Below are 26,445 nucleotides of genomic sequence, written 5' to 3'. Positions count from 1 at the left end.
TGTGGTCACGCACACCAACCGGTCAAGTTCTTTCTTTTCTTTGCAACAGACATTCTCTTGGCGTGAACCGTGCACGTTTGTAGGAGTGCCTGAGGAGTTTCTTTGGGTAACCCCTATGTGTCATCTCTTCACCACCCTTTAAACATGAGATTAGAACACCCAAATTCTCAAACAGTGTATCCTCTATTTATTATAGAATCAAACTATCGAGGTGCCGTCCCCCATGTCCACCATCTAAACTTAAGGAGCCTGATACTCACAGGTACTTTTCCTTACAATTTTATTGATCAGAGGCACACATTTGAGTATTAGGTTTTCACTAAAGGCCCATTGTTGTTTTATGTTTTACACAGACAACTCATAAAGCCCTGATGAGGGTTCGAAAACGTGTCATTCGAACCTGAAACGCGTCGGTATTCTGCAGGAGCCAATTGTTTCATTAAGTGTTTCTGTGAAAAAGAAAAAACACAGTTTATGCTCTTGCTTTCACTGAGCTTTAGTTGTCATGAAATAGGAATTCATGTGTAAATATTAATGAATTGATGTGCCAATATGTTGTGTTCTGTGTTTTCATGTGTCATATTGATTGTTTTCCTTTAGAATTTTGTATAAGTTGTTTAGTCATTGTGATGATTGTTATAGTGTATTTTTTTCTGTCTCTAAAAGAAACTTCATAAAAAAACAATAATATGAGTAATGGGTATAAATAAAATTACCTGCTCAGGTGTCATTGATTTACACTTGTCTTTTTCTAAATAAATTCCAATAATTGAGGTGTGGGCACTTTCCGTTGGTTTCTTAGTATTACGGTCCAGCCCCCCCTCAGTCCCGCCACGGACCTGACTCCTTTGGTTCGTTCCATCAAAAAGGCCCGGTAGCACTGGGGGGACCACTAAGGCCCTCGATGATCCATGCACCGGAACCCTTGGCTCACTGTATAGGAGGCCATCCTCCCAATACACATGGTAACTGACGGTTTCTTGGTTGACCGCTTGGGCTTTGGCCTGTCGCCGCATGCCTTCAAGCGTGGGGCACTCTTTCTGCCCCTAACAGAATTCCTCCCGGGTAGGCCCTCCTTCCACATGCCACTCGGCAAGGGTCGGCAAGTCCCCCACGGGAACGACATCCACCTCCACGGACTCCGGGGTTACCTCCGCGGGCTCCCCATCCATCACACGGGGTGTGTCCTCCACAACACTCTCCCCTGGACTGGCATTGGGTTGGGCCATTATTTCAGGCTCCAACCCGGGTTGAGCTTCTTGCCGGGCAGCCATGGACCGCGTGACTACGCACGTCCACCCTGGTAATCCCAGCATCTCAGTGTGGGCCTTAAACTCCACTTCCTTCCAGGCGGTATGTTCGAGGTCATTACCGAGCAGACAGTCCACAGGCAAGGCAGGGCTAATTGCAACTCTCAACGGGCCCGACACTCCTCCCCACTCAAAGGGAAATTGAGCCACCGGATAGTAGCTCAGACTGCCGTCAGCCAACACGGCCGGATGGTACACATCAGGAACAACCTGCTCAGGGGACACCAGCCGCCTCACTACGGTGGTCATGCTGGCTCCTGTGTCCCTCAGAGCGTCCACCTCCTCCCCATTGACCTTCACCCTCTGCTGGTACTTAGCAGTATTCGATGGTAAGGGCGTCACTGGGACCATCTCTCTATCCCCAAGTGAACCAGGGTCAGGCCTGTCCACTCCCTTTCCCTATCTAGGGGCAGCTCCAACCCAAGCTCTACACTAGCCACCCCGGGACTCTTGCCATCAGTGGGGGCTGGGGGTCGTTTGCGACACTGGGCATCTCCCTTGTAGTGTCCGACCTCTCCGCATTCATAGCACCGGACCACTTTTGGCTGCTGACTCTTTTCAGGGTAAGTGGGTTTTGGGGAACGGTTCTGAGGTGGGGTACCTACTCCTTTCCCAAACTGTCTAGTTTGTGGGCCTCGTGAGAACTCCGGTCTTTTATCTCCACCCTCTTTCTTCTGAGGGGCGCCCTGTCCGCCTTTCGGGCCATCTCCCCCGGGGCCCTTGTGAGACACCCGGGTGCTAACCCAAGTATCCGCCTCCTTCACAAGCTCACGGGGATCAGTAAGCTTGCGGTCCACCAGATGTTGGCGTAGCTCCGGAAAACACTTATCCAAGAGGTGCTCTCTAAAAAAAAAAAGGTTATACAGACCCTCAAAATCACGCACCTCGCTGCCACGCACCCAACCATCCAGAGCCTTACGGGCATACTCAAAAAAAATCCACCCAATTCTGTGTGGACAGCTTATGGCTGCCATAAAACCTCTGGAGATACCTTTCAGGGTTGAGGCCAAAATGTTTGATAAGCGCCTCCTTCATGGGGGTGTACCTAAACTGGTCTGCCTTTTCCAAATACAGGAGGGTGTCCCTGACGTCAGGGAGGTATATACCGGTACAAACCACCTCCCCAATGTTTCTCAGACACCCCATGGGCAGTCAAGGCCACTTCATACGCCTCCAACCACCTGGCAATGTCATTCCCCTTGGTGTAGCTCGCTATCACCTCCTTAGATAACCAGAATCTGGGCTCCTGCTGAGCCCAGGGTACACTGCCACCATTAGGACTTCCTGGCGCACCTATCTGAAATGCTCTCAGCTCCATTTCTTTGAGCTGAAGCTCGTGTGCCAGTTTCCTTTCCTCCATAGCAAACTGCTTATCTTCTCTCTCTCTCTCCCCCTCTCGTGCTCTAACTTGGCAAGCTCCCACCTTAATCGCCTCTCCTCCTTCCTGTCCTCGTACTCCTGCGACGATGCACTCCCCCTAGATACACTACTCCCCGCCCCGGAACGTCATCCTGGCAATACATTGTCTGACATGTCAATGTTGAGTAGGCCTGGATCTTCCTGAGTGTCCGCCTCCCCGTGTGTGACCTGTTCCCTATCCTCTTCCTCCTCTGAGTGGGCCCTTACCCATGCCCTCAAGGCGGCACGGAGCTCTTCTTTGACAGCTCTCGTCCCCACAGGCACCCCCATCCCCTGACAAAACTCCCTTAACTGCACTACCGTGTACTTATCAAGGTCAGCCAGCTGGAACTCCATTTTGTCAGGTGGGGACCCAGACAACATGAAAGAAAAATTCTGGACGTAGGCAACAATGCTGGGTCAACACCGGTTCCTACACACTTTGCAGACTTAGACAGTGGTGGACAATTAGGTTTGCTTGCAGCACCACAGGTGTCCAATTAATTGCAGCGCACTCTGTCCCACTGGAGGGTGTCAAGTAGCTACAGGTCCTGGATCCCACCGCTCGCCAGCAATGTAAGAACTGGGGCCACCAGCTCTCCAGGGGGTAGCATGGCTCGAACAGCAAGGCAGCCAGGGGCTTGCGTGTAAAGCAGCCACTTAACACACTCATCCAATGACACAAAGTGGGCGCAATAATAGAGACCACACCAGTAGTTGTATTTAAAAATCAAGATCTTTTATATAGACTTTGGATCAAGCAAGTAATGCATTTAACTACTCATTAGTATTTCATTTAAGCATTTCATTAGGCAGTTGCAGTAAGACTTGTCATTAAAATAATAACCAGCTCATCTAAGCAGTGAAACATTAAATTACATAGCCTGCCGCATCATACTCTTCAGCAGGCAAAGAAGGTACTTCCATAAACCTGGAGGATCCTACAAGAAGCGACTATAGCATTGCAGTAAAGTACCACATTAAACCTCTTCTGGACTCCTTCTAAATTACACTTCATAAACAGTGATGAAACATTTCAGCAAGTACTTCCCGTACAACAGATAACTTCAAAGAACACAGCCAAAAGCCTTTCTTCTTGTGAATACTGATCGTTTTGCGACTCAGCATCAGATCATCAGAATACCATTAGAATGAATCAATAAATGTCGCAGTTTGATCCCTTCAGGAGCTGTAGAAGCCCACCCCTGTAAGAAATTCAGTACAATGAAGTAAATCACCCTCCATTAATAGGCTTGTAAATAGGGTATAACCATGAACATTTCAGGCTGGATACCTGCATGCAAAACGATATAGGGGGGAAAGTGTCTATCCTCAGACCTCCTAGTTCTCGAGGCACATAAAAGGGGGGCCAACGGGGCCCTGTCTCAGTTCACCCCGGGGGAGGGGCGACCTCTGGCATTACCCGGCCTACCGCCCTCCTCCCCGGGGGTTACCTTGTACTTTCGGCCCTCCGGGGCCCTTGCGCAGTCACCGGTAACGGGGAGGGGTGTTCGACCCTCCTAGGGCCTCACTCGGCCCGATGCGGTGCAGGGATGACTTCGGGGCACCAGCGCCGGGGCCGGATCAAGATCAGCGTGGAGGCACAACCGGAGGGGGCTCTCTGGCTCCGCGGCCCTCCTCCGAGGTGAGACGCTGCTTCCCAAAGCACCGGGCCTTGTCAGCGGGGCCCGGCGGTAACAGCCAATGGTGATGCAGCTTGGGCGGGGACGCGGCCGAGGACGCGACGGCGCTCCCGCTCACGTGACGGGGCCCAGGCAGGCTTCAGGCCTAACGCGGCCCGACGTTCTCGATGCGGCGGCCCTCTTCTGGCACCGGGGGCCCCCGAGGGGGCTTAATGTCGGCGCTAGTCACAGCGCGGGTCAAGCGGCCACAGGACAGGCCAGCAGTGCCTCTGAGGCGTTGTTTGGGCGGCGCTGACGTCACGGGGGCAACTCTCCTCAAGGGCGGGGGGGGGGGGGCGGAGCTAGCCAGAAAGCGCAATGGCTGCCTGAAACCGTTGCTCCGCCGAGCACATTGCAATTATCCTGATTTAACACCGTTTAGAGCGACGATCGTCTCCTAATTTCTGCTTCCCCAGACTGTTGAAGGCGAGGTGCACAGCAGTGACCCTTGAAGTGGCGAGGCTACGCTCCGTAGACTGAGAAACAACCTGATCGAGTTCCAGGGGTGGTAGGCCGTTAGCCTGCGCTCTCTCGTGCTCTCTGTGCCTGGGCGACGTAGCGCGACGTGCGGCTGCTGAAAGAGGTGTGGCCCGGAGCTTTGCTGCGTAGCGGACTCTGCGTGAGAGGAGAGCTACATACTAGAAGAGAGCTGTGCGGCACCACTACTCGGAGCAGTACCCCCCGGGGGGTTGATACTGTGCCCACCCCTGGCGGACAAAGTGTGATCTGAGACCAGGGACACCTATTGGCCCTCGACCCTGCACCCGGAGTCTGTGGAGGTGGACTGGAGTGATTGCGATTGCCTGCGGCCCGGTATCAACATAGTACCGCTGGATCATCGCTGCTGCAGCTGGCCCTCCCACGCTTCGGAGAGAACGAGGTGAGATTGAGGCGCTCCACCTTTAACGGGACCAAAGCAGTGCGCCCAACGCCCTTGACGCCATTTTGCTGGACTTCCACAGCGGACAAGACGGCCCCGTGATCGTTGGAGGCCCTTCCAATCGTATATTTTTGACTCTCTGGGGTGCAGGAGTTCCGTGCATCTCGGAAGTTTCACCCAATAGCTGACTTACGCGAGCGGGGGCCCCTGCGAAGCTGAGCGCGCGCAAGCCCTTGCTTGCACTGCACTTGCACCGGCGGAGCGCCTGGGCCCTGGAACCCGACAAACATTCCACGAGGTGAAGGTGCTGCGAGGGGCCAACGATCGTCGCACTAATCGAAGCTTCCACATCAAACGAAGTGTGCAGCGAGACTCCCCCGGGGGCAGGGTATCCTCTACCACGAACTGGTAGCGCCTGGGACTACATCGAACAGTCCACTCGTCCTCCCGGGTGGGGTGCGGGCCACCGGCCACAAGACTGGCAAAGGAGACAGGACTCAAAGCAGGCTGCCCTTCGCACAAAAGCACATACTGCAACAGAGCCCACAGACAGACAACGGGACTGCGTCGAGATCAGATGAAGCCCAGGGCACAACCTCGGACATTAAATCCATGCTACTATCCATGGAGCAAAGTCTGCAGAATAGCATCTCCGCTCTGGGCACTAAAATGGACGCTATGTCATATAGGATGGACCGCATGGCGGAACGGCGGGATAAGCATGCTTAGCGCCATGACATGGCTGAAAGAAGGATGACTAAAGTGGAGGAGGCGCAAACAGACCTTGACACGACAAATAAAAAGATGGAAAGGATGATGCAGGCCCTACAGGATAAAACGGAGGATTTGGAAGCGCGTTCGAGGCGATGCAACCTACGCATTATGGGCCTTCCGGAGAGCACGAACACTGGCCCGATGGAGCACTTCGTTGAAAAGCTACTAACAACCCTACTGGGAGATGAAGTGTTTTCCAACATGTTCTCGGTGGAGAGGGCACACAGGACATTGGCTCCGCGCCCTAAGCCCGGGGCACCTCCTCGCCCCATAATAGCGAAATTACTTAACTACCGCGATAGAGACGTGGCGCTCAAGCTGGCTAGGGCCAAACAACAGCTACAGTACGAGGGGTCAGCCATATCTCTGTACCCAGACTTTACAGCGAAGGTACAGGAAGAGCGTAAGCAATTTATCCCCCACAAAAAACGCCTCCGGGAGATGGGGCTAGACTATGCTCTGTTATACCCAGCTAAACTACGAGTCAATCGACGTGGACAATCGCACATATTCACGGACCCCAAAGCATTGCAACAGGCCATGAAGCGTTGGTCGAGGGAACAGGATTCGAATAATGAAGGGACTCCGGAGGCAGAGGTGGGCGGCAGTCGCTTGGACGACCAGGACTGAGTTTGACCAAAGGGCGGAGACTCGTTGCACTCTAGTGCAGCTCCTGGAAGTTGATGCCTTTGGGAGCCTTTCCCTCGAAGGGGAAATGAGTGAGGATGATTCGGACTGCGAACCAGGCAGACCATAAAGAGAAGTGATTTGGGGAGCGGGAAGAGGGGGGCGTAATTCAGACTTTGCATGTCCTTATCTCTCTGGTTACTCCTTTTGCTCTATCCTGAACTGGTGACATTGAACGAGCAGACGTTTGTACGTAGGGTGGAGTACCGGGGACTACATATGAGAGGATATAGATCATGGAAACGTTGCTCTAATCAAACACTTTGTGCACGGCGGGGGCGCGTGGAGGGCTACACGAGTGTTCTGAGAGTTTGGCATAGTTTACGACCCTAGGCTGCCTCTGCCCCCGCGCACTAAGCACTGTTGTGATGTTGGTATGTTCTGTTGGGGTATTGAACCCGGGGAGGTGGGAGGGTAGCGGTAAACTGTCGGACCAGGTTGGGGAGGGTCTGCTGTGGGTGGGTAGGTGGGGGGATAGAGGGGGAAGGGCAAAGTTCGCAGAATGTTCGCTGGCTCATCAAGATAACCAAATGAATACCTGTTCTACTGCAGTTACTTGCTACTGTATTGATTCCCATTGGCTCAGATGTCTAGTGTTCCGGTAACGAATTCAGAGAATCCTGTAGGCACCCTTAGAGCTTTGACCTGGAATGTCAGAGGCTTGAATGATCCCAGGAAGTTGAGGAAAGTGCTACATTACTTACAGAGACATCACATTGACCTAGCTCTTATACAAGAAACCCATCTACCATTAGCGAGTACAATGCTGACCAGGATTGACTACTGGTTGGCCTCCCATTCCATCACTAGCCAAATATTGTCATGCACGGTACTCGCACGCACCTTATCTGATCACTCGCCAATATTGCTAGTTATGGAGACGCCGACATGTAGGATCCCTCCGTTTACATGGCGCTTTCCCCCATACTCGTTGCTAGATGACGCTTTCAGAGGGGAACTAGCAGAAGAAATAGATCTCTTTTTTTAAAAGAACATTGGCTCTGTCGATAACTTTCATACAGTTTGGGAGGCGTTCAAGGTCTTCATCCGAGGGATAGCTATGACTAAACATTCTAGTGTCTTGAAGGCTATTCGACAGTGACTGCGCTATCTGGAGTCTCAACTGGCCGACTTGGAGAAACAACAACTGACTAACCCAGACCCCTCTATAGCAGAAAGAATTAGATCCCTTATTTCGGACTTTAACTAGGAGGCGGATAGGGAAGTATGCTATATGGGGAAGTATGCTACGGCAAGAACCTATGGTGAAAGCGAGCGTCCTAGCTCACCATTAGCCAAAATATTGTGCAACAACAGGAGGGCCCCAAAACTGACTGAACTTGCTACGCCCGCAGGGGACACAGTCACGACAGATGAGGAGATCATGACGGTATTCCGAGAATACTACTCCAATCTATACACTACAAAAACCGAAAACCTAGAGTCTGACATGGATGACTATCTAGAGCACATACAATTGCCATTCCTTGCACAGTCGGACAGAGAGTTTCTAATGTCCCCTATACAGGCAGACGAGATATCTGACGCGTTAGCTAGTATGCGTGTACATAGCGCCCCTGGGATAGATGGATTGACGATGGGGTTCTATAAGTCGTTCAAGGATAAACTTATTCCCCACTTGTCCTCATTATTTGATGAGATATGCGAGGAGGGTAGCATGCCACAGACTATGAGAGAGGCCTTATTAGTTACCATCTTGAAACCTGGTAGACCTCCTAATGTCTGCAGCTCGTATAGACCACTGTCCCTACTGAATGTGGACACCAAACTCTATGCTAAAGTTTTAGCCACTCGACTAGCTCTTATTGCACCTGAAGTGGTAGCCCCGGAACAGTCTGGTTTTGTGCCTGGAAGGAACCTGACCTACAACATACGTACTGTGTTGGGCACCTTGCAACACGTGAGGCAGGACGCGAAGGCTGTCGCCATCTTTTTAGATATGGAGAAGGCCTTTGACTCCGTAGAATGGCCATTCATGCTGAGGGTTCTGCGCAGGCTGGGATTGGGGGAGCCATTCCTGCAAATAATCGGGGCCTTGTACTGGAGACCAACGACCAGGGTGCGCCCTGGGGACCGTGTTTCAGATCCATTTGTCATCAGTAGAGGCACGAGGCAGGGCTGCCCACTATCCCCGTTGCTGTACGCACTCGTTGCTGAACCACTGGATTGCGCGCTACGGGAATACCACCTGCACCGGGGAGTCAGCTTCCCGACATACAAGATAGTCATTTCGACCTATGCTGATGACACGCTACTCTATGTGCGTAATCCGGAGACGAACCTGACCCCAGTATTACGGGAGGTGGTGCGATTTGGTGCTCTCTCCGGACTTAAGATTAATTGGGAGAAATCAGTGGTGTTCCCACTGACTCCGGTGACCCACCACTTCGACATGGAATATCCTCTGCATTGGTCCAAGGATCCGGTGCAATACCTAGGTATAATGATTCACACGGATGCAGAGGTGTTGTTCCGCGAGAACTATGGCGTGGCATTCAGAAAATGCGAAGACGATGTGGAGAAGTGGTGCAGACTCCCACTGTCGCTGATGGGTCGAATAGCCATCATGAAGATGGTGAATTTACCGCGGTTTCTCTTCCTGTTCAATACTTTGCCCATTCACGGTGAGAGGAACATCCCGCATGTGAGGATGGAACAACTCTTTGCAGACCCTTGTCCGCTTCCGGCCACGGTCTGCACTCCTGTGGATCGTAGAATAGGAGTGCTGGACTCTATTACTGCTACAAACAATGCCTGGAACTCTTTGCTGAGGGCCAGGGGAGGTGGTTTGATCTACTCCTCCCTAATGGCAGTGGAATGGATGCAGTGGCTACTGCCTATCGAGGAGAGGGGTGTTATTCGTGCCTTGCATGAGCTGGTAATTGGGACTGCGGGTGCGCTGTTCTCTGAAGAAAAAGTTAAAACTTGGGACCAGGCAGCCCAGGAAGTGGATGGTCCGTCGCTGCTACAGCGGTTTCAATTTCACAGAGTCCGAAGTGCCTTAAAGGAAGTTTTGGGCCCAGACTTAGAGGAGCCGCCAGAGCTCCCGGAACTCTCTCATGTTATAGACACGAAACCTTCACGTAACATGACAGCGCACCTATACAAGGCCATTACTCCACATAGGGCGCAGGAACCCTCTAAAGCCCGACTTGCCTGGCAGAGCGATCTACAGATCACGATAGATGACTCCATGTGGAAATACTGCTGTGTTAACACTAGAAAGCTGTCCTTGAATGGACGTCACCGATTAATCCATTTTAAATTCTTGCAGAGGGTGTACTACACCCCGGAGCGGCTGCACCAATAGGGCCTTCGGCAATCCCCCGAGTGTGAGCGATGCCATGCGCCTGTTCCGATTTCCTCCACTTGGCGTGGGGATGCCACAGGATTATATGAGTTCTGGGTGGCGGTAATAGCGGAGTTGGGTGAGATACTAAACTACGAACTTCCTATCGACCCGGCCTTAGCGCTGCTGGGATATTCAAAGACATTGCCAGTGGCATTCAGACGATTGACAGACATGGGCCTGTTATTGGCAAGACGGACAGTAGCACAGAGCTGGATGAGGGGTCCGACACCAACCAAGAAAAGGTGGGCCAGAGACATGGTATACTGCTGCACCCAATCGGAACACTACAGCGAGCTTCTTCCCCCCACGAGCCGCCTGAAGAACTTCTGGGGTCTATACAACACCTTTAGGAATACTAGAGAAGACACTGCGGATACACAGCAGGAAGGGATGGAGGAGGCACACTAATTTGCACACTGGTTAAGGATCTCCTCAGCATACATAGTGGGAGGCATTAGATGGTGATCTGTAGGGACTAGCTGTGGTCGGGTGGAGCACTGATACTTGGACCCACCGCCGTGTGATGACAGCTGTGGCGTTCCTTGGTCTCCTAATTGAGGGAAGTATGGGGGCACTCAGGACATGCCGGGGCGATCACACTCGGGACGGGGTGACACGAAAACAGGAGTGTTACGTAGCAAGGCAGTTAGCAGCATGTAGGCCAGCGAACCGGTTGCCTAGATGGGGGGGGGGGGCTTCAGTATACAGAGGGAGGGGGGGAGTTTACCTTACGGGGGGTCTTTCTTTTTTTTCTTTTTCTTTTTATATTTCTCTTTTTCATTAGTTGAAATTACCTTAAGTAAAAATGCACCTTCACTGCTTGTTTCTGAGAATAAGGTTCACACGGATCTACTGTATCATTGATGTGAACTTCTGCACAATGCTCTAACATAGTTCCAACTGTTAACTGCGGTTATAATATCTTCTATCAGGAACCTGAGCGCCGCCGTACCCCAGGGTTGATGGCAAATGGCTGTGTATCATTGTCTGAATAATTGCTGGAACTGTATGAACCATTGCTTTGCCGGCCCTGGGGGGTTGTAGGCAGTGAGCCGTGTATGTACCTGAATATACCAATAAAGGTGTTTTAAAAAAAGAAAAAAAAAAAAACTCTCCTCAAGGGCCTCAGGGCGCCAAGGTACAGCACGAGCGCCAGTCCCGGGAAGCGCGTGGGGCTTCACAGCGCGGGTCACCCGGGGGGGGCCCGAGGGACAATCTCGGACACAGCGCTGAGCAGTGGGGGTCAGAATAGAGCGTTTCTCTCTCAGTCACTCAGCCAATTGGGTCTGCAGGAGGGAAGCCTCCTGACAGGACAGACAGTCTCACCCACAGCGCTGACCAGCGGGGTTCAGGATAAAGCGTTTTTCACACCGTTCCACAGAGACAACAGAGCATTTCAGTCAGGGGGAGACCAGAGGGGCAAGGAGGGCCCACTGCAGGCAGGGGGGTTGCGCAGGGCAGCACAGTCCAGTACCTGGTCGATCCCCCAGCAGTCTCTGGTCAAAGGCAAGCATTCTTCTTGGCGCTTGGATGGTTCTATGCCCTTGGGTGTTTGTTTCTTGAAGTTGCTGAGAGGAGGGGGGGGGGTTGAGCTGAAGGCTTGAAGAGCTTTTCCTCAGTCACTGCAGATGGACCCTGGGGTTCCCTACCACTGGGCCAGATCAGGGGGCTTGCTTAGGACACCTCACCCAGCTTAAGAGGCAGCACCTAAATCCTGTCACTCCTAGTAGTATAGGTTCCTCACTAGGCCCTCCCGCCTAAAACTCCTGCGTGGGTTCCCCAGGTCAGTGATGCCCCCACTGACTAGAAAGTTTCCCTCCCTTTCTTTATATAGCGTCAGTTGGCAGTTGGTGTCACCTCCCCTGTTCTGGAAGGTTCCAGGATCTTCCCTCAATCTAGCTATGGGCAGGCTGGCAGGCTGGTATGGCAACATTGTTTAAGGGTTCCAGCCAGCTCCTGGCTACTAGAGTGCGCCTATACAGACCACGCTGCAGTAGCAGGGGTCAGTGGCAGCCATGTTGGGGGAAGAGAGCACCTGCACCCTGGCATTGATTAGCAATGGGAGGGTGCCCAGAGTCCTAAAGCCAATGAAAAGTAGGTGGAAAAAATGAGGCAAGGGCAAAGAAATACCACCCTAGGCTGACAGGTCTAACAGGCAGCTTCTCCAGCGTGTCAAAGGGGAGGGGCGGCTTCCTTCGGCTCTCTCATCATCTGGGCTTCGGATAAGTAGATAGCCGCTCTGCTCCACACCACTGTGTGTCTGCTTAAGGCAAGTGTTGGTATATTTATACCTGGAAGGTGCCGTGTTTGACGTAAGGTCGGACATAAGAAGTCAATAAAGATGTCACTAAGAACTGACTGTTCCTTTAGTGCTCGCAGGAGTTCAATGACAAATCAAAACAAAGTCATGGGGAATCCCCAGGTTACTGAAGGTCTGGTGTGTCGAAAGAACTTGTTGTGCTCTCTAGGAATCTAAGGAAGTAGCCTTGCCGTATTTGGGCTGCGTGGGCTATTGCTGAATATGGGTAAGACTCGTATGTCTTCATTAGGACATGATTTATCATAACCGCATAAGGACATGAATCAGGGATAATTAATTAGGGTCCTAGATACAATCACAACAGAGCAGGACCTCACGCAGGCCCTGGGGTGGGAGGTTCCCCATGACCGATGCGACTGTTGCTAGGGATCTTTTTTTTTTTTTTAAACTTTATTGACAGGAAGGAGTAGTGATTAAGCAGTTGCATACATATTTTCGGTAATCGTTACATTTCTTATAAAAAGTCATATCAGTAATCGATGAGCAACCTTTTGTAGCAAGGACTGAATCGTCCGCGACTTCACAAGTCTTGTACAAACATTAACTGTAAGTTACATTGCGTAAAATGCATCTCTCTGTCAACCCCTCCCCCAAATATCAGTGATGGCGACATTTCTTTTATTGAGAACAATATCAACAAACTTCCCAACTTACCCCCCCCCAACCATGTGTCATCGTAACCCTTTCGTGTCACCCACATTTCGTAGTAGCCTGTGTCTCCATTCGTTTTGCAGTGTGCGGCCACGTTAGTGCCGCCGATGTAACACTGTCCTGTTCCTGAGGCCACTGCCCCGCCTCCGTTCAGTTACTCCTCCTCCCCCTCCGAGTCTATGTCCTCTCCCTCTGGCAAGGGTTCACAGATTTCCCCTCTGTATGTGTTCCATGCTGCCCAGACTTTGTTCCACTTCCGGGGCGCTGCCCGCAGCACATAAACCGCTCTCTGTCACCATTAGGATGTCCATATTTTTAGCCCATCTACTGGCCGTGGGTACGTCTGGCGCCCCCCATTTCTGTGCTATATCGCGCTTAGCCACTGTCATCGCCAGTGACGCCCAAGTCAGTTCATACCTACCCAGATCATTGGGGTCCCAGATGTTTAAAAGGCATTTACGTGGTTCAGGCAATATGGAAAGTTTAAGGGCCTGGGAGATTGATCGGAGCACCTGCCTCCAGAATTCGCGTATTTGTGGGCATTCCCATAGTGTGTGGATCAGTGTCCCTTCCTCCCCGCAGCCTCTCAAACAGAAGGGGTGCAGTGCTCTCTGTATTTTATGTAACAGTGTCCTGGTGTAGTAGATGCGGTGTAGGATTTTAAGCTGTACCAGCCTGAGCTTACTAGAGATTCCCACTTCCTTTGGGGAGGCCAGCGCCTCATTCCATTCAAATTCGTCTGTCTCACCTAGTTCCCCTTCCCATTTTTCTTTGAGTTTTAGCGTCGGGTCTTTGAGATTGTTAATCAGTTTTTTGTAAGTAAGGGAGGTGGCGCTTTGGAGCATGAAGTCCGTTAGCAGTCTATCCTCCAATGGAGAGGAGTCCGGTAGTGTGGTGCCAGTAGGGATCGCCTGTAGTAGTGCATGCCTAATTTGGACACACCGAAATGTTTCTGTGGGTCCGAGGCTGTATTGCTGTTGCAGGTGTGGAAACGGTATTATTGAGTCATTGTCCCAGAGGTCCCCTACTGTAGAGATGCCAATGGAGTCCCATCGCTCAAACCCCTTACAGCCCCTCAGGTTCCCTAATGCCTTCGTGTCCCACAAGGGCGTCATTTTGGTGATTCGGCCTGCCCATCCCAGACGGGCCTGGCCATGTGCCACAGCGCCGCCGTGTGTTTGGTCGGACCTAGTAGGGTCTTCAGTTGTGACTTGTTGTAGAGCACGGACAGCATACAGTCCGTCCCAAGTTGTGACCAATCCGCCCGATAGGCCGGGTCGTCTTTTGGGGCGTGGATCCAGTAGTTTATAATTTTGAGTTGGGCCGCCCAGTAATACAGTTGAATGTTGGGGAGTGCTATGCCCCCCTCGTACCAGCTTTTTACCAGCTTGTCGTACGCTATGCGCGCCGGGCCTGTATTCCAGAGCAGGATCGTGACCAGCGCCACAATCTGTTGGAAGTAACGTGGTGGTACTAGGTGTGGAGTGTTTTCTAGGACATAGAGGAGTCTCGGGAGGGCCATCATCTTGTACAATGCCGCCCTACCCAGTAGGGTCAGGGGGAGGGCCGCCCAATGTTTAACATCCGCTCGCAGGCGATCTATGGGTGGTTTCAGGTTATTAACAAAAAAGTCCGCTTCCCCGCTCGCAATAATAATACCTAAGTATTTAAATGAGGCCGATGTCGTGAGCAGTGGACAGTTCCCCTGTGGTCTCGGTGCCGGGCCTCTCAACGTATATATGGTGGACTTCGACCAATTGAGAGTGTACCCCGATGCGCGCCCATGCGTGTCACATAGGTCTAGTAGGGCTGGGATGCCGGTCTCGGGTGCGGTCATGTAGATGAGCATGTCGTCCGCGTATAGCGAGACTTTGTCCTCCCACCCCTCCTCCCATTTGATGCCGACGAACAGGGGGGTTGATCTGATTTGGATGGCCAAGGGTTCAAGCACCAGTGCGAAGAGCAGGGGGGACAGGGGGCAGCCCTGTCTAGTCCCCCTGCCCAGAGGGAATCTCGGTGATATGTGGCCGTTGGCTACCACCTGTGCGACAGGTTTCGTATAAAGCAACCTTATCCATGCTATGTATTTCGGCCCAAATCCCATGCGTTCCAGTACCACGAAGAGGTATTCCCACTCTACCAGGTCGAACGCCATTTTGGCGTCGAGAGAGAGGATCACTGCCTGTTCCGTGAGGAGGTGCGCTCGGGCTAACACTCCGTGTACTCTCCTGAGATTCAGCGCCGTGCTCCGGTGGGGCATAAAGCCCGACTGGTCAGGGTGGATCAAAGTATTGAGGTGGGGCAGCAAGCGGGTAGCTAGGAGTTTAGCTAGTATCTTGGCCTCGATGTTTAACAATGATATCGGGCGGTACGAGGTACACTCTGTTGGGGGTTTCCCCGGCTTGGGGATTGTGACAATCGTGGCTGTGCGTTGATCCAACGGTAACTCCCGCTTTTCCCTACTCTCTAAATACATGGCCAGCAATGGGGCACTAAGGTCTGGGGCCATGGACTTGTACCACTCCACCGGTATCCCATTAGGGCCTAGTGCTTTACCTGACTGTAACGCCTGGATCGCCAGCTGGATTTCTTCCTCCGTCGGGTCCAGTTCTAGGGTGTTTCTATCGTCTTGTGCAATGCTGGGAATGGTAATGTCCGCGAGTGTTGCCGTCGCCGTTTGCCGTGTGACCCTCCGCTCTGGTGTGTATATTGCCCGATAGTGTCGTGCTAATTCGCAAACTATTTCTTCTGGGTGTATCAGTGTCTGCCCGTCCCCCGTGTTTAGCCTATGAATACCTCTCGTTCCATTCCCTCTTTTATCGAGCCATGCCAGCATACGACCTGCTTTGTCGCCCACATCGTAAATTCTATGCCTAGTGTTTGCTATATATCCTTTCTCTGTCGTTTTGAGGTGTGCTAGGTATTGTTGCTGCCGAATCATGAGGGTATGTGCCGTGGACGGGGAGGGGTCTATCATATGGGCATTGTTGGCCGTGTCGAGTGCAAGTTCCAGGTCTGTGAGTTCCTTTCGTGAGTCCCGTTTGTGTCCCGTAATCGCTGCAATGGCGGCCCCTCGGAGGACTGTTTTGTATGCCTCCCATAGGGTGGAAGGTGACACCACTGTGCCTGTGTTTTCCGCAAAGTATTGCGTTGTTACCAGTTTGAGTTTCTTTCGAATCTTGGGGATTTTTAAAAAATTGGGGTAGATTGGGTAGATTCGAGCAGTCCGTTTTCCCCCGGTGGTGAGCGATAGGACAATAGGTGAGTGATCTGAGACCCCCCTGGGTAGAGTGTCCACTTTATCCACCATGTCTAGTCCCAATCCCAGTGCCATGAAGTAATCTATGCGAGATAGGCTGTTATGCACTGCCGAGTAGTAAGTGTATTGGGTGGCCTCGGTGTGCAATTGTCGCCAGAGGTCCACAAGGCCTAGAGCTTCCGCAAAGTCTGACAGCGGCGCAGTACCTCGTGGCCGGGTTCTGGAGGGAAAGGTGTCTTTAAGTGGATCCATGACTGCGTTAAAGTCCCCCCCAACAATCGTGTCGCCATCGGGGAGATCAAGAAGGAATTTGCCCAGTGCTGGTAGGGCCACAGAGTGTAGGGCTGGGGGAATATATACTGATATCATGTTGAGAGCCCTGCCCTCCCACTGCCCATGGATCGCGGCAAAGCGACCCTGGTCGTCTGCCACACAGCGGGTGATCATAAAGGGGGAAGATTTCCTCACCAGTATACCTGTTCCCCTGGAGCCAGTAGTGAAGTCTGCGTGTACCGCCATTGTGTATCCACGTCTGTCTAGGGCTTTGCATGTGGACCCCGTGAGGTGGGTTTCTTGCAGGAGGACTACATCTGGGTTCTGCCGTTTGATGACCTGAAGGACCAAGCCCCTCTTGATTTTGTCGCCCAGGCCCCGGACATTCCATGTCAGTATGCGTAGTGGGGGAATCCCCCCGGCTGCGGAGGAACCCTCGGCGGGTGTGTGATTAAGTGGCCTGGCCATTAGGTCGATGAGGGAGTCTTGCACACAACGTGTGCTGTGGCGTAACCCATGTGTCGGCTTGTGCCGTGGTTGCTAGGGATCTTTGATGGCCTGGATGGAACTAGAGCGGATAAACGCCTGCTGGGGACGGCATTGGCCGTGGCCAAGAGGGATATAGCCCGTACCTGGCTGCGGGACACGCCTCCCACAGTGAAGGGGTGGCGGAGGGGGGTGGACTGATGTGGGACCCAAGAGGAGGCTTTATTTGAATCCCGGGGTTCTCCTGAAATGTTCCCTAAGATATGGGGGAAATGGTACAACCTGATTCCACTGTGAACCCAGAAGTGTCTACTGTACTAGTCCCCTCTGTGTACAATGTATTGCTGGAACTGACTCATCTCACCCAACCCATGTGCACCGCTGTCTTTCATCATAATGTTTGTACTAAGTATGAGCTGCAACCGATGAATCCTTGCTTTTTTGTTCTTCTTCAAATGCCAATAAAAATTGATTATAAAAAAAAAAAAACAGTAGTTGCAGGGGTCCTCTGTGACAATATTTTCGTGGGTAAACTAGTGCTGTGGGCTGTTAATACCAGCTTGTGAATCGGGAGGTAAATTTATCACGACTTTACCTGTGATAGAGTGCCATTAATTTGGCGATAGCTCTTTGTGAATATGCCCCATAGTTTGCCCACTTGGTGCTATTTTGTAATGAGGTGCTATTTATCACCACATTTATTATTGTAGACACTCATTATCAGTGTCCCGTTTTTTGCACTCCCCATGCAAACACCTGCGTTTTGAATGTATGAGAATCAGGAGTTTCGCTGTAATTACCACTCTCCATGCAGTTTTTGCCCAGGTGAATTTTGGTCGGCGAAACCTGTCAAAATTTATTGTTGAAGAATGTCCAGTAAACACCAGTTATATGTGGATTTTGGTGCTGTGAACACCTAAATCAACATGTCATTCCCTATTTGCATGTATTAAACAGCGCATTGGTGCAAATTAACATCTAAGAAATTTCCATAATCTGATACCAGTTTTTGAATGTCATTTTATCTGTAATAAAAGATGTGTAGGTTGTGGTAACTCAGTCTATTTTTTGCTGTTCTAGACATTGTTTTAGTCGCTTAGACCTGGAGGAACTTGTCAAAGGCGTCCAATAGGGAGTCAATTGTCCCCATCTCTTTCTTAGCGGCTCTAAGGAAAGGGGGACCCCTTCTAGAAGCCACACTTTCTTCAACATGGGTTACAAAGAGGATGTAGGGCCACAGCACAGGGGGAAAACAACCCAAAAGCACACAAAAACAAAGCCCTGACGTTCTTGCGGCATCTGGGTAAGCCAGGACTAAAGCAGAACTGAATCGGGCAAACCACGTACAAGCTAGTGGGGCTGGAGCAGAGATGGAGCTTGGAGCTGGATTGGCAGGCCTGGATCTAGAAGGGCTGGGGCATAGCTGGGTGTAGCAGGCCTGGAACTGACGTGAATCTGGCTGGACTGGCGCTAACTGGCCTGGGACATAGCTGGAGGTGGCAGGCATGGAACTGAGGTGAATCTGCCAGGACTGAAGCTGGGGTGGAGCAGAGACGGAGCAGGCAGACCTGGAACTGAGGTGAATCTGGCAGGACTGGGGCTGAGGTGGGGCATAGCTGGAGGTGGCAGGCCTGGACTGAGGTGAATTTGGTAGGACCTGAGTTAGAAATGCTGGGGCATAGCTCGTGGTGGCAGGGCTAGAACTGAGGTGAATCTGGCAGGACTGGAGCTGGGGTGGAGCAGAGCCGTAGGTGGCAGGCCTGGAACTGAGGTGAACCTGGAAGACCTGGAGCTAGCAGGGCTGGGGCATAGCTGGAGGTGGCAGGCCTGAAACTGAGGTCAATCTGGCAGAACTGGAGCTAACAGGCCTGGGGCATAGTTGGAGATGGCAGACCTGGAACTGAGATGAATCTGGCAGGACTCGAGCTGGGATGGAGCAGAGCCGGAGCAGGGAGGCCTGGAACTGAGGTGAATCTGGCAGGACCTAGCTAGAAGGCCTGAGGCATAGCTGGATGTAGCAGGTCTGAAACCGAGGTGAATCTGGAAGGACTGGAGCTCGAAGGCCTGGGGCATAGCTGGAGGTGGCAGGGCTAGAACTGAGGTGAATCTGGAAGGACTGGAGCTGGGGTGGAGCAGAGCCGGAGCAGGCAGGCCTGGAACTGAGGTGAATCTAGAAGACCTGGAGCTAGCAGGCCTGGGGCATAGCTGGAGGTGGCAGGCCTGGAACTGAGGTGAACCTGGCAGGACTGGAGCTAGCTGGCCTGGGGCATAGCTGGAGGTGGCAGGCCTGGAACTGAGGTGAATCTGGCAGAACTGGAGCTAACAAGCCTGGGGCACAGTTGGAGGTGGCAGGCCTGGAAATGAGGTGAATCTGGCAGGATTCGAGCTGGGGTGGAGCAGAGCCGGAGCAGGGAGGCCTGGAACTGAGGTGAATCTGGCAGGACCTAGCTAGAAGGCCTGAGGCATAGCTGGATGTAGCAGGTCTGAAAGCGAGGTGAATCTGGAAGGACTGGAGCTAGAAGGCCTGGGGCATAGCTGGATGTGGCAGGTCTGGAACTGAGGTGAATCTGGAAGGACTGGAGCTGGGATGGAGCAGAGCCGGAGCAGGCAGGCCTGGAACTGAGGTGAATCTGGAAGACCTGGAGCTAGCAGGCCTGGGGCATAGCTGGAGGTGGCAGGCCTGGAACTGAGGTGAACCTGGCAGGACTGGAGCTAGCTGGCCTGGGGCATAGCTGGAGGTGGCAGGCCTGGAACTGAGGTGAATCTGGCTGAACTGGAGCTAACAAGCCTGGGGCACAGTTGGAGGTGGCAGGCCTGGAAATGAGGTGAATCTGGCAGGATTCGAGCTGGGGTGGAGCAGAGCCGGAGCAGGGAGGCCTGGAACTGAGGTGAATCTGGCAGCACCTCGCTAGAAGGTCTGGGGCATAGCTGGATGTGGCAGGTCTGGAACTGAGGTGAATCTGGAAGGGCTGGAGCTCGAAAGCTTGGGGCATAGCTAGAGGTGGCAGGGCTAGAACTGATGTGAACCTGGCAGGACTGGAGCTAACAGGCCTGGGGCATAGTTGGAGATGGCAGGCCTGGAACTGAGATGAATCTGGCAGGACTCGAGCTGGGATGGAGCAGAGCAGGAGCAGGGAGGCCTGGAACTGAGGTGAATCTGGCAGGACCTAGCTAGAAGGCCTGAGGCATAGCTGGATGTAGCAGGTCTGAAACCGAGGTGAATCTGGAAGGACTGGAGCTCGAAGGCCTGGGGCATAGCTGGAGGTGGCAGGGCTAGAACTGAGGTGAATCTGGAAGGACTGGAGCAGAGCCGGAGCAGGCAGGCCTGGAACTGAGGTGAATTTGGCAGGACCGGAGCTAGCTGGCCTGGGGCATAGTTGGAGGGGGCAGGGCTGGAACTGAGGTGAATCTGGCAGGACTGGAGCTGGCAGGCCTGGGGCATAGCTGGAGGGGGGCATGCCTGGAACTGAGGTGAATCTGGCAGGACTTGGAGTGGGGAGGAGCAGAGCCGGAGCAGGCAGGGCTGGAGTCAAGCAGGAGCTGAAATAGGTTTTGTATAACTGCTAAGTTTCACAGGCTCATGCGTGATGTGTTGCTCCAGTCCAGTGCTTTTCCTTTGAACTCTGGGATTTGTAGTCTTGTTTTATTATGGAAAAAAACACCACGATTCCCAGAATTCAAAGATAAAACCTAGTCTGGAGCAGCACATCACGCATGTACGTGGGAAACTTGGCATGGCTGTTTGTGGTATTTACCACACCCCGTAAATATCATTACCAACGATGATGTATGTACTGAGTCTATAAAATGCTGCTTTTCTGAATTTCTCAACTTGGAAATGGGGCATAACATGGAACAATGGTATTTAACACACTAAATTGTACATGCATTGCTTTGTTTATGGACCTTTTTCCGGAATAACATTCGGCAGGTGTGCCCTTTTGAAATCTGTCCGGGAAATATTACGAAAATATGATAATTACCACTCCAACCTGCCACTGTTTTTCCTTAACAGATTTTGGTAGGTAAAGCATGACAGCATTTACTGAGGACAAAAGCCAAGGAAAAAAAGCAAAACATACAAATGTGGTGCCTTATAAACGAAATCCATATGCTATGCTTCATTTCAAATGGAAACACTTGGAATAAGGGGTAGTTAACAAACGTGTTAAATACCACACCCCAAGGCAATGATATTAATCGGGTGTGGCAAATTCCCCAATCACATCAAACTCACTTGTAGTCAAGTGTCTGAATGCCCAAATGTCAATACTAGTTGCCTATATGCTCGGTGTGTAAAACACTTATGTAATAAATTGAAGACTGGAGAAAGAGCATCCTCTAGCAATATGGCTGTCTCAAAGCATTAACTTCAGCTACAGTTTATTACAGTACTCTCTGCAAGCTGCTCTGTTTTACAGTGTGCAGAAGATATGATGGGCGGATCTGGGAGCGATCTGAAGACTTAAGTTAGCCGCCATGGGGCCGGTTTACAGGCCCCATGCGCCACTTTGTGTCACTTTTAACATGGGAAAAGTGACGCAAAAGTGGCGCAAGGGGCTTGTAAATCTTCTCCTATGTTTTTAGCATCTGACAATTGTAGCTGTCTGCTGTCAATGCTAATAAATTCCAAACTACCAAGCCACAGCATATTGCCAATGTTCACATCCTTCTGTAGAATATATTATTATGGTGCAGTTAAAGTGGTTATAGTTTCTTTCAGTTTCGCAATTTTAAATCCAAGTAATAATGGTGCCACCCTGTGCCTATTTTGTTTATTATGGGCCAGTCAGACATTCTGGCTTTGCCAAATGCTGATCATAGTTATGCTGTATTGCATTGTAGTTTTACTTTTTAGTTCTCTGTACCCCTGATGAAGTGCTGAAGCACATATGCAGACAAGTAGCACGCAACTCCGTGGAGTGCTTTGGAAGGTGATAACTGTTGTTTGATGTTAGCATTGACGTTTTTTAAAAATCTATAATGTTTTTGAAAAGTGTATGCCGTACCTGCTTGTTCTGTCAGTTTGTTTTCTTTATACAAAAAAAATATTTAAGTCACTAGAGCTTTACTTTTTTTGTACATACAGAGAAACTCCATTGGCCTAAAAAAGAGCTCTCCAGGAAGTCAGTCCTGAATCCAGAAGATGCCCTGTGCCTCAGTCTTGAAAGAAATCTCCATCTACTGTCTTCTTCTGGAGTCCTCAAGGACATTTTCACTACAGGAAGCAGCAGCGACAATGTGTTCTTACAGAGCAAAGAGGAGAAAAAGCACCACAGCCAAAAGCAAACGTCATGCAGTCACCACAAACGGCAGAGAAAGTCCAGCAAGGTTTCCTCCAAAGAGCGCCGCAAGATTAAAGCACCTTCACTCCTGTTGAGCAGCAGCTGGTATTGCAACAGCAAGCCGACTCCTCTTTATATCACGAGCCCAGTGACCACGTTTTGCCCTAGCATTGTCATTACAGGCAGCATGATGGCCCTGTCAGCCAGAACTAAAACAAAGGCCAAAAGACATTATTTATTTAGGCTGCCGAAGCCAAGCCCCCCTCCACCCTTAAAAAGCCAGGCAAAAGAAGCAAAAGTTTGCATACTAACAGCCATTAGGCCTTCAAACCTGGAGATAGAGAAAGCTAAATTCTTTAATTCAGAGTTCACCTATAACCCCGTGTTTGGGTATTCAAATCCTGCTGTTCCAAGTGTGCTGGCGAAATACAGCAGAGCCTCTGACAGATATCTCAAACAGGTATGTATGGCATGTTTGTAACATACACATATTACATTGTATTGGGGGTCTGATTTACAATGTTTACATTGCTGATGACACCTAACTACTGACTTAATAGGTAAGTTGTCTGATGCTAGAGTTTACTATGCAGCCCACTCACATTGGGCCCGATTCACAAAGGGTCTCCCCAATTGTGGCTGAGGCCCCACAGTAGTGGTGGGACGAGCGTAGTGCAGTTACCTATTGCAGGGCCACCGTCTCAAGCACAGGCCCACCCCGCACGACTGCAGAGCCTCCGCCACGAGTGGGGCCCTTAGTGAGCAGTGAAATATACCAGCAGTATGTAACTCATACTGGCGGATTCTCTGTGTTCCTTTACTTATTTTCAGAGCATTTTGAATTGCAGCATGTAACCCTGCATATGCTTTTGTGTAATGGTCTTGAGAACACAGCCATGTGGAGCAGCAGACACTTGCACGCCAAACTTGAGGTAATGATGTGAAGCTCAAAACCATAGTTATTCTAAAGCAACTCTTTGGTCTTCTGGGAGGTTCATAGGGATAGTGTGTGGACTTTTGGCTATATGGGATAGTTTAGGGTTCAATAGGATGCAGTTCCTTTGAGCAAAATAGTGGGGAAGCCCGCCCTGTAGTATATTAAGTTTCGAGGCAAAAGCTTCTTATATTCAACGGCTCCCTGGATAGGTTGTGCTTTGGAGGGATTTCAGACCCGGGTCCAGATTATTCCAGAGTGGCGTCCTGATGGCAGTCAGTGTTCTGCCATTGTGATTCTTCTGGCAGCTTGAATTAAGGTTTCTAATAAGAATATAGATAGATGATAGGTTTTCTAGGCATGTCGGGCCTTACTACGGAGGGTTCAGAGTAATTAAAATTAAATTCTGGGATCTTTCAACGGAGTTCCTTGAGGGCTGTGATGTTCTGATGATCTGTTGGATTTAAACACATAGGAATGTCTAGGATTTAGATTTAGTAAATTACAATGATCAATGCTAAATAAGTAATCAAGCCTAGGACAATCAGCAATTATGAATGCTCAATATAGTGGTTTATGTTGAGCATTAATTTGGTGGGGCTTTGGCTGCTACGTTGCTCTGGGGGTAACAGGTTGTTCAGGATCCAGTATCTGAATTCAGATTTAGATTGATTAAAACAAAGATAGTTTTTCTTTATCCCTCATTCCACGAAGAAAATCTTTCAGTCATGTTGATATGTTACTCTGATTCCTGTTGTCATCTTCCAGTAGAATTTTCTGTGGTGTTGTTTTTGTGTGCTTCACCAATTCTGATGGCAGAACATCAGTCAAATGGGAAATAGTTTATTCACACAGGCACCGCTCCAGATATCATAAACGCAGCCATTTCAGGAATGCATAGTCCTCACCATATAGGAGATGGCAGACAAGTCCAGAAGAATGAGGCCTGTGGGCAGGACACGCTCAAGTTTATGAGCAGGTTTTACAGTACAATGGCCAGTGCAGAATCAAATACACGCTTAGGTCTTTGGTCGCACTGCTGGTAATGGAGGATGCTGTGGTCTTCTGTAAAATATTGCACTATGTGGTTACCTCCCTTTCAGAGATATCTCATGGGACGAGAAGTTTAGCAATTGGAGGTAATAGGCTTGGGTTCTGCAATCCCCCAGTGTTATTTTTCAAGAGCCTGTTGAAAACTACATATATAGGGATTCGGGACCTTTATTGAGTTATGAAGACATTGAGTAATGCAATGTGAAAAATTTCTTGATCCATGTAGCCAACAAGATAACACTTTGTGGCTTGATGCTTTGTTTCATTGTTGGTTGCTCAGCACATTGCAGTTGGTAAAATGAGATGTTTGTGTGTGGGTATTTGCAGACAAGGGTTTGGTTTTAGGTTGAGTGATATTTTCGCTGATGGTCGAGGTGTTGTTTGTGAAGATCGTAATCAATTCTACATGGTGCTGGTCAGATACCAGGCAATGTTCGTTAGCAACTCTAGCTTTGTCATCTCGTCGGTAATCTTGCACAGCCCTTTAGTCTGATTTGTTTCTATTAAGAGTCTGTTGGCAAATACACAATTGTTGGCATCTTCTCCTTGGTTGAACATGTAGCTCATTCAGTCCAACGTACTTGGTTTTCTACCAGGTGCCTTTTAGCTACTGTTCCCTTCTCCTCAGACTGCAAATTCAGCATTTAGGGGCATATTATCAAGGGGGTTTATCTCCGCTTTTTTGGCTTTAAAAGCCAAGAAAGCGAAGATAAAATTATCTCCCTATTACCTAGCTGTCGCTAACACCAGTTAGCGACAGCTAGTAGGAGATAGCGACCATCTTGGGCCCCACTTTGCATGTCAGTGATATTTATCACTAATGACATGCAAAGTGGGCGTGCCAAGATGTTAGCGACTGAAAACAGTCGCTAACATCGCTATCTCCTATTACCAACTTTTGGAGATAATCACGCTAAGCGCGAATATCTCCAAAAGCTAACACCTGCCCTGAGCAGTTCTTAGCCATGTTATCCAATGGGAGGTGGATAACATGGCTAAGAGCATTAGCTCGGTAATGCATGAATATCGCGGACCTTTCAGCGATATTCATGCATTGCAGCGATTTTTATCGCATTTGCGATAAACCTTGGTAATACCAAGATTTATTTGCGGTAAAAATCGCCGCAGCTCAGCGGTAAATTTTTGTCTCTAACTAAGCAATAGCGATAATTATCGCTATTGTTTGGTAATATGCCCCTTAATCCTTTGCTACCAACCTTTAAACAGTTCATGTGTTTCGTCTTTCTTAGCAGAACAACAAGGTGCTAATGTTATTTTTGCATAAATAGAAGACAGGAAATATTTTGGAGTGCTTTACTAGCTAAGCTAGAGACACATAAGCTTTGTTCCACCAAACAAGCCTGACCCAGCTTGTTGAGATTCACTTCTGCAAACGATCTTTCACGGACCGTACGTGGCAAGATCTTAGAAATCCAAGCTATTTCTCAGTGCAGGAGATTGCTATCATTAATATTTTATTTCACATTAGCCATATCGCCAGTTAAGTAATATTTCTTAGCAAGATAAGTTAGTCAGAAATTGTTGATAATCAGACTGACGGTGTAAAGTAATGAACTACTATAGGCAGCAAACATTTATGTAATTTGTGTAAAACAATCGGCAGTCCGAGCAACCTAAAGAGATACACATTAAGAGGGTATTGCTGAATTTAACACTGAATTCATGAAATACATTTCTATTAGTTTCTGTGATATAAGGGCATGTGATACATTTTGGACCTGATATATATATCCTGTTTGAACCTATGAGCTAGTACTGTCAGAGCTAGTGTGCAATTCAGCCATTTTCAAGTAGAATTTGTGTCAGCATGACTAGATGTACCACATGGTCATTCATCAGGTTTTATGACAGACTCTTTAGTAGGATATACATTGTCCACTACTTAATAGGAGACCATGTATATATTGTTGTATGATTTAGTGTGTAACAGTTTTATACTGAGATCTTTTGATACTGTCATGAATAACAAAACCTGAACTTATTTAATATTTAATAATATATTTATTTAAGTTGTCATGCCAATTTAAAATCATCTTCAAGATATTTTTACATACTTCAG

The 26,445-nt window shown here is 49.9% G+C and overlaps 1 protein-coding gene and 1 long non-coding RNA gene across 2 annotated transcripts in view; one reads left to right on the top strand and one right to left on the bottom strand.

The window, feature by feature from the left end:
- MATCAP2 (microtubule associated tyrosine carboxypeptidase 2) overlaps positions 1-26,445 on the top strand; it is a 358,052-nt gene that overhangs the window by 91,072 nt on the left and 240,535 nt on the right. The window contains exon 2 of the mRNA XM_086964828.1: positions 22,183-22,838. Coding sequence (XP_086820954.1) covers positions 22,183-22,838 — 656 coding nt within the window. The remainder of the gene's footprint in view (positions 1-22,182; positions 22,839-26,445) is intronic.
- Positions 1-26,445, bottom strand: part of LOC147722312 (uncharacterized) — a 176,096-nt gene that overhangs the window by 144,211 nt on the left and 5,440 nt on the right. The gene's annotated exons all lie outside the window — the stretch shown is intronic.

The sequence above is a fragment of the Lissotriton vulgaris genome, chromosome 4_1 (genome assembly GCF_964263255.1).
Source record: "Lissotriton vulgaris chromosome 4_1, aLisVul1.2, whole genome shotgun sequence".
Classification (NCBI taxonomy): Eukaryota; Metazoa; Chordata; class Amphibia; order Caudata; family Salamandridae; genus Lissotriton; species Lissotriton vulgaris.
Note: the sequence above shows the minus strand (reverse complement) of the source record. Positions and strands in the feature narration are given on the sequence as shown.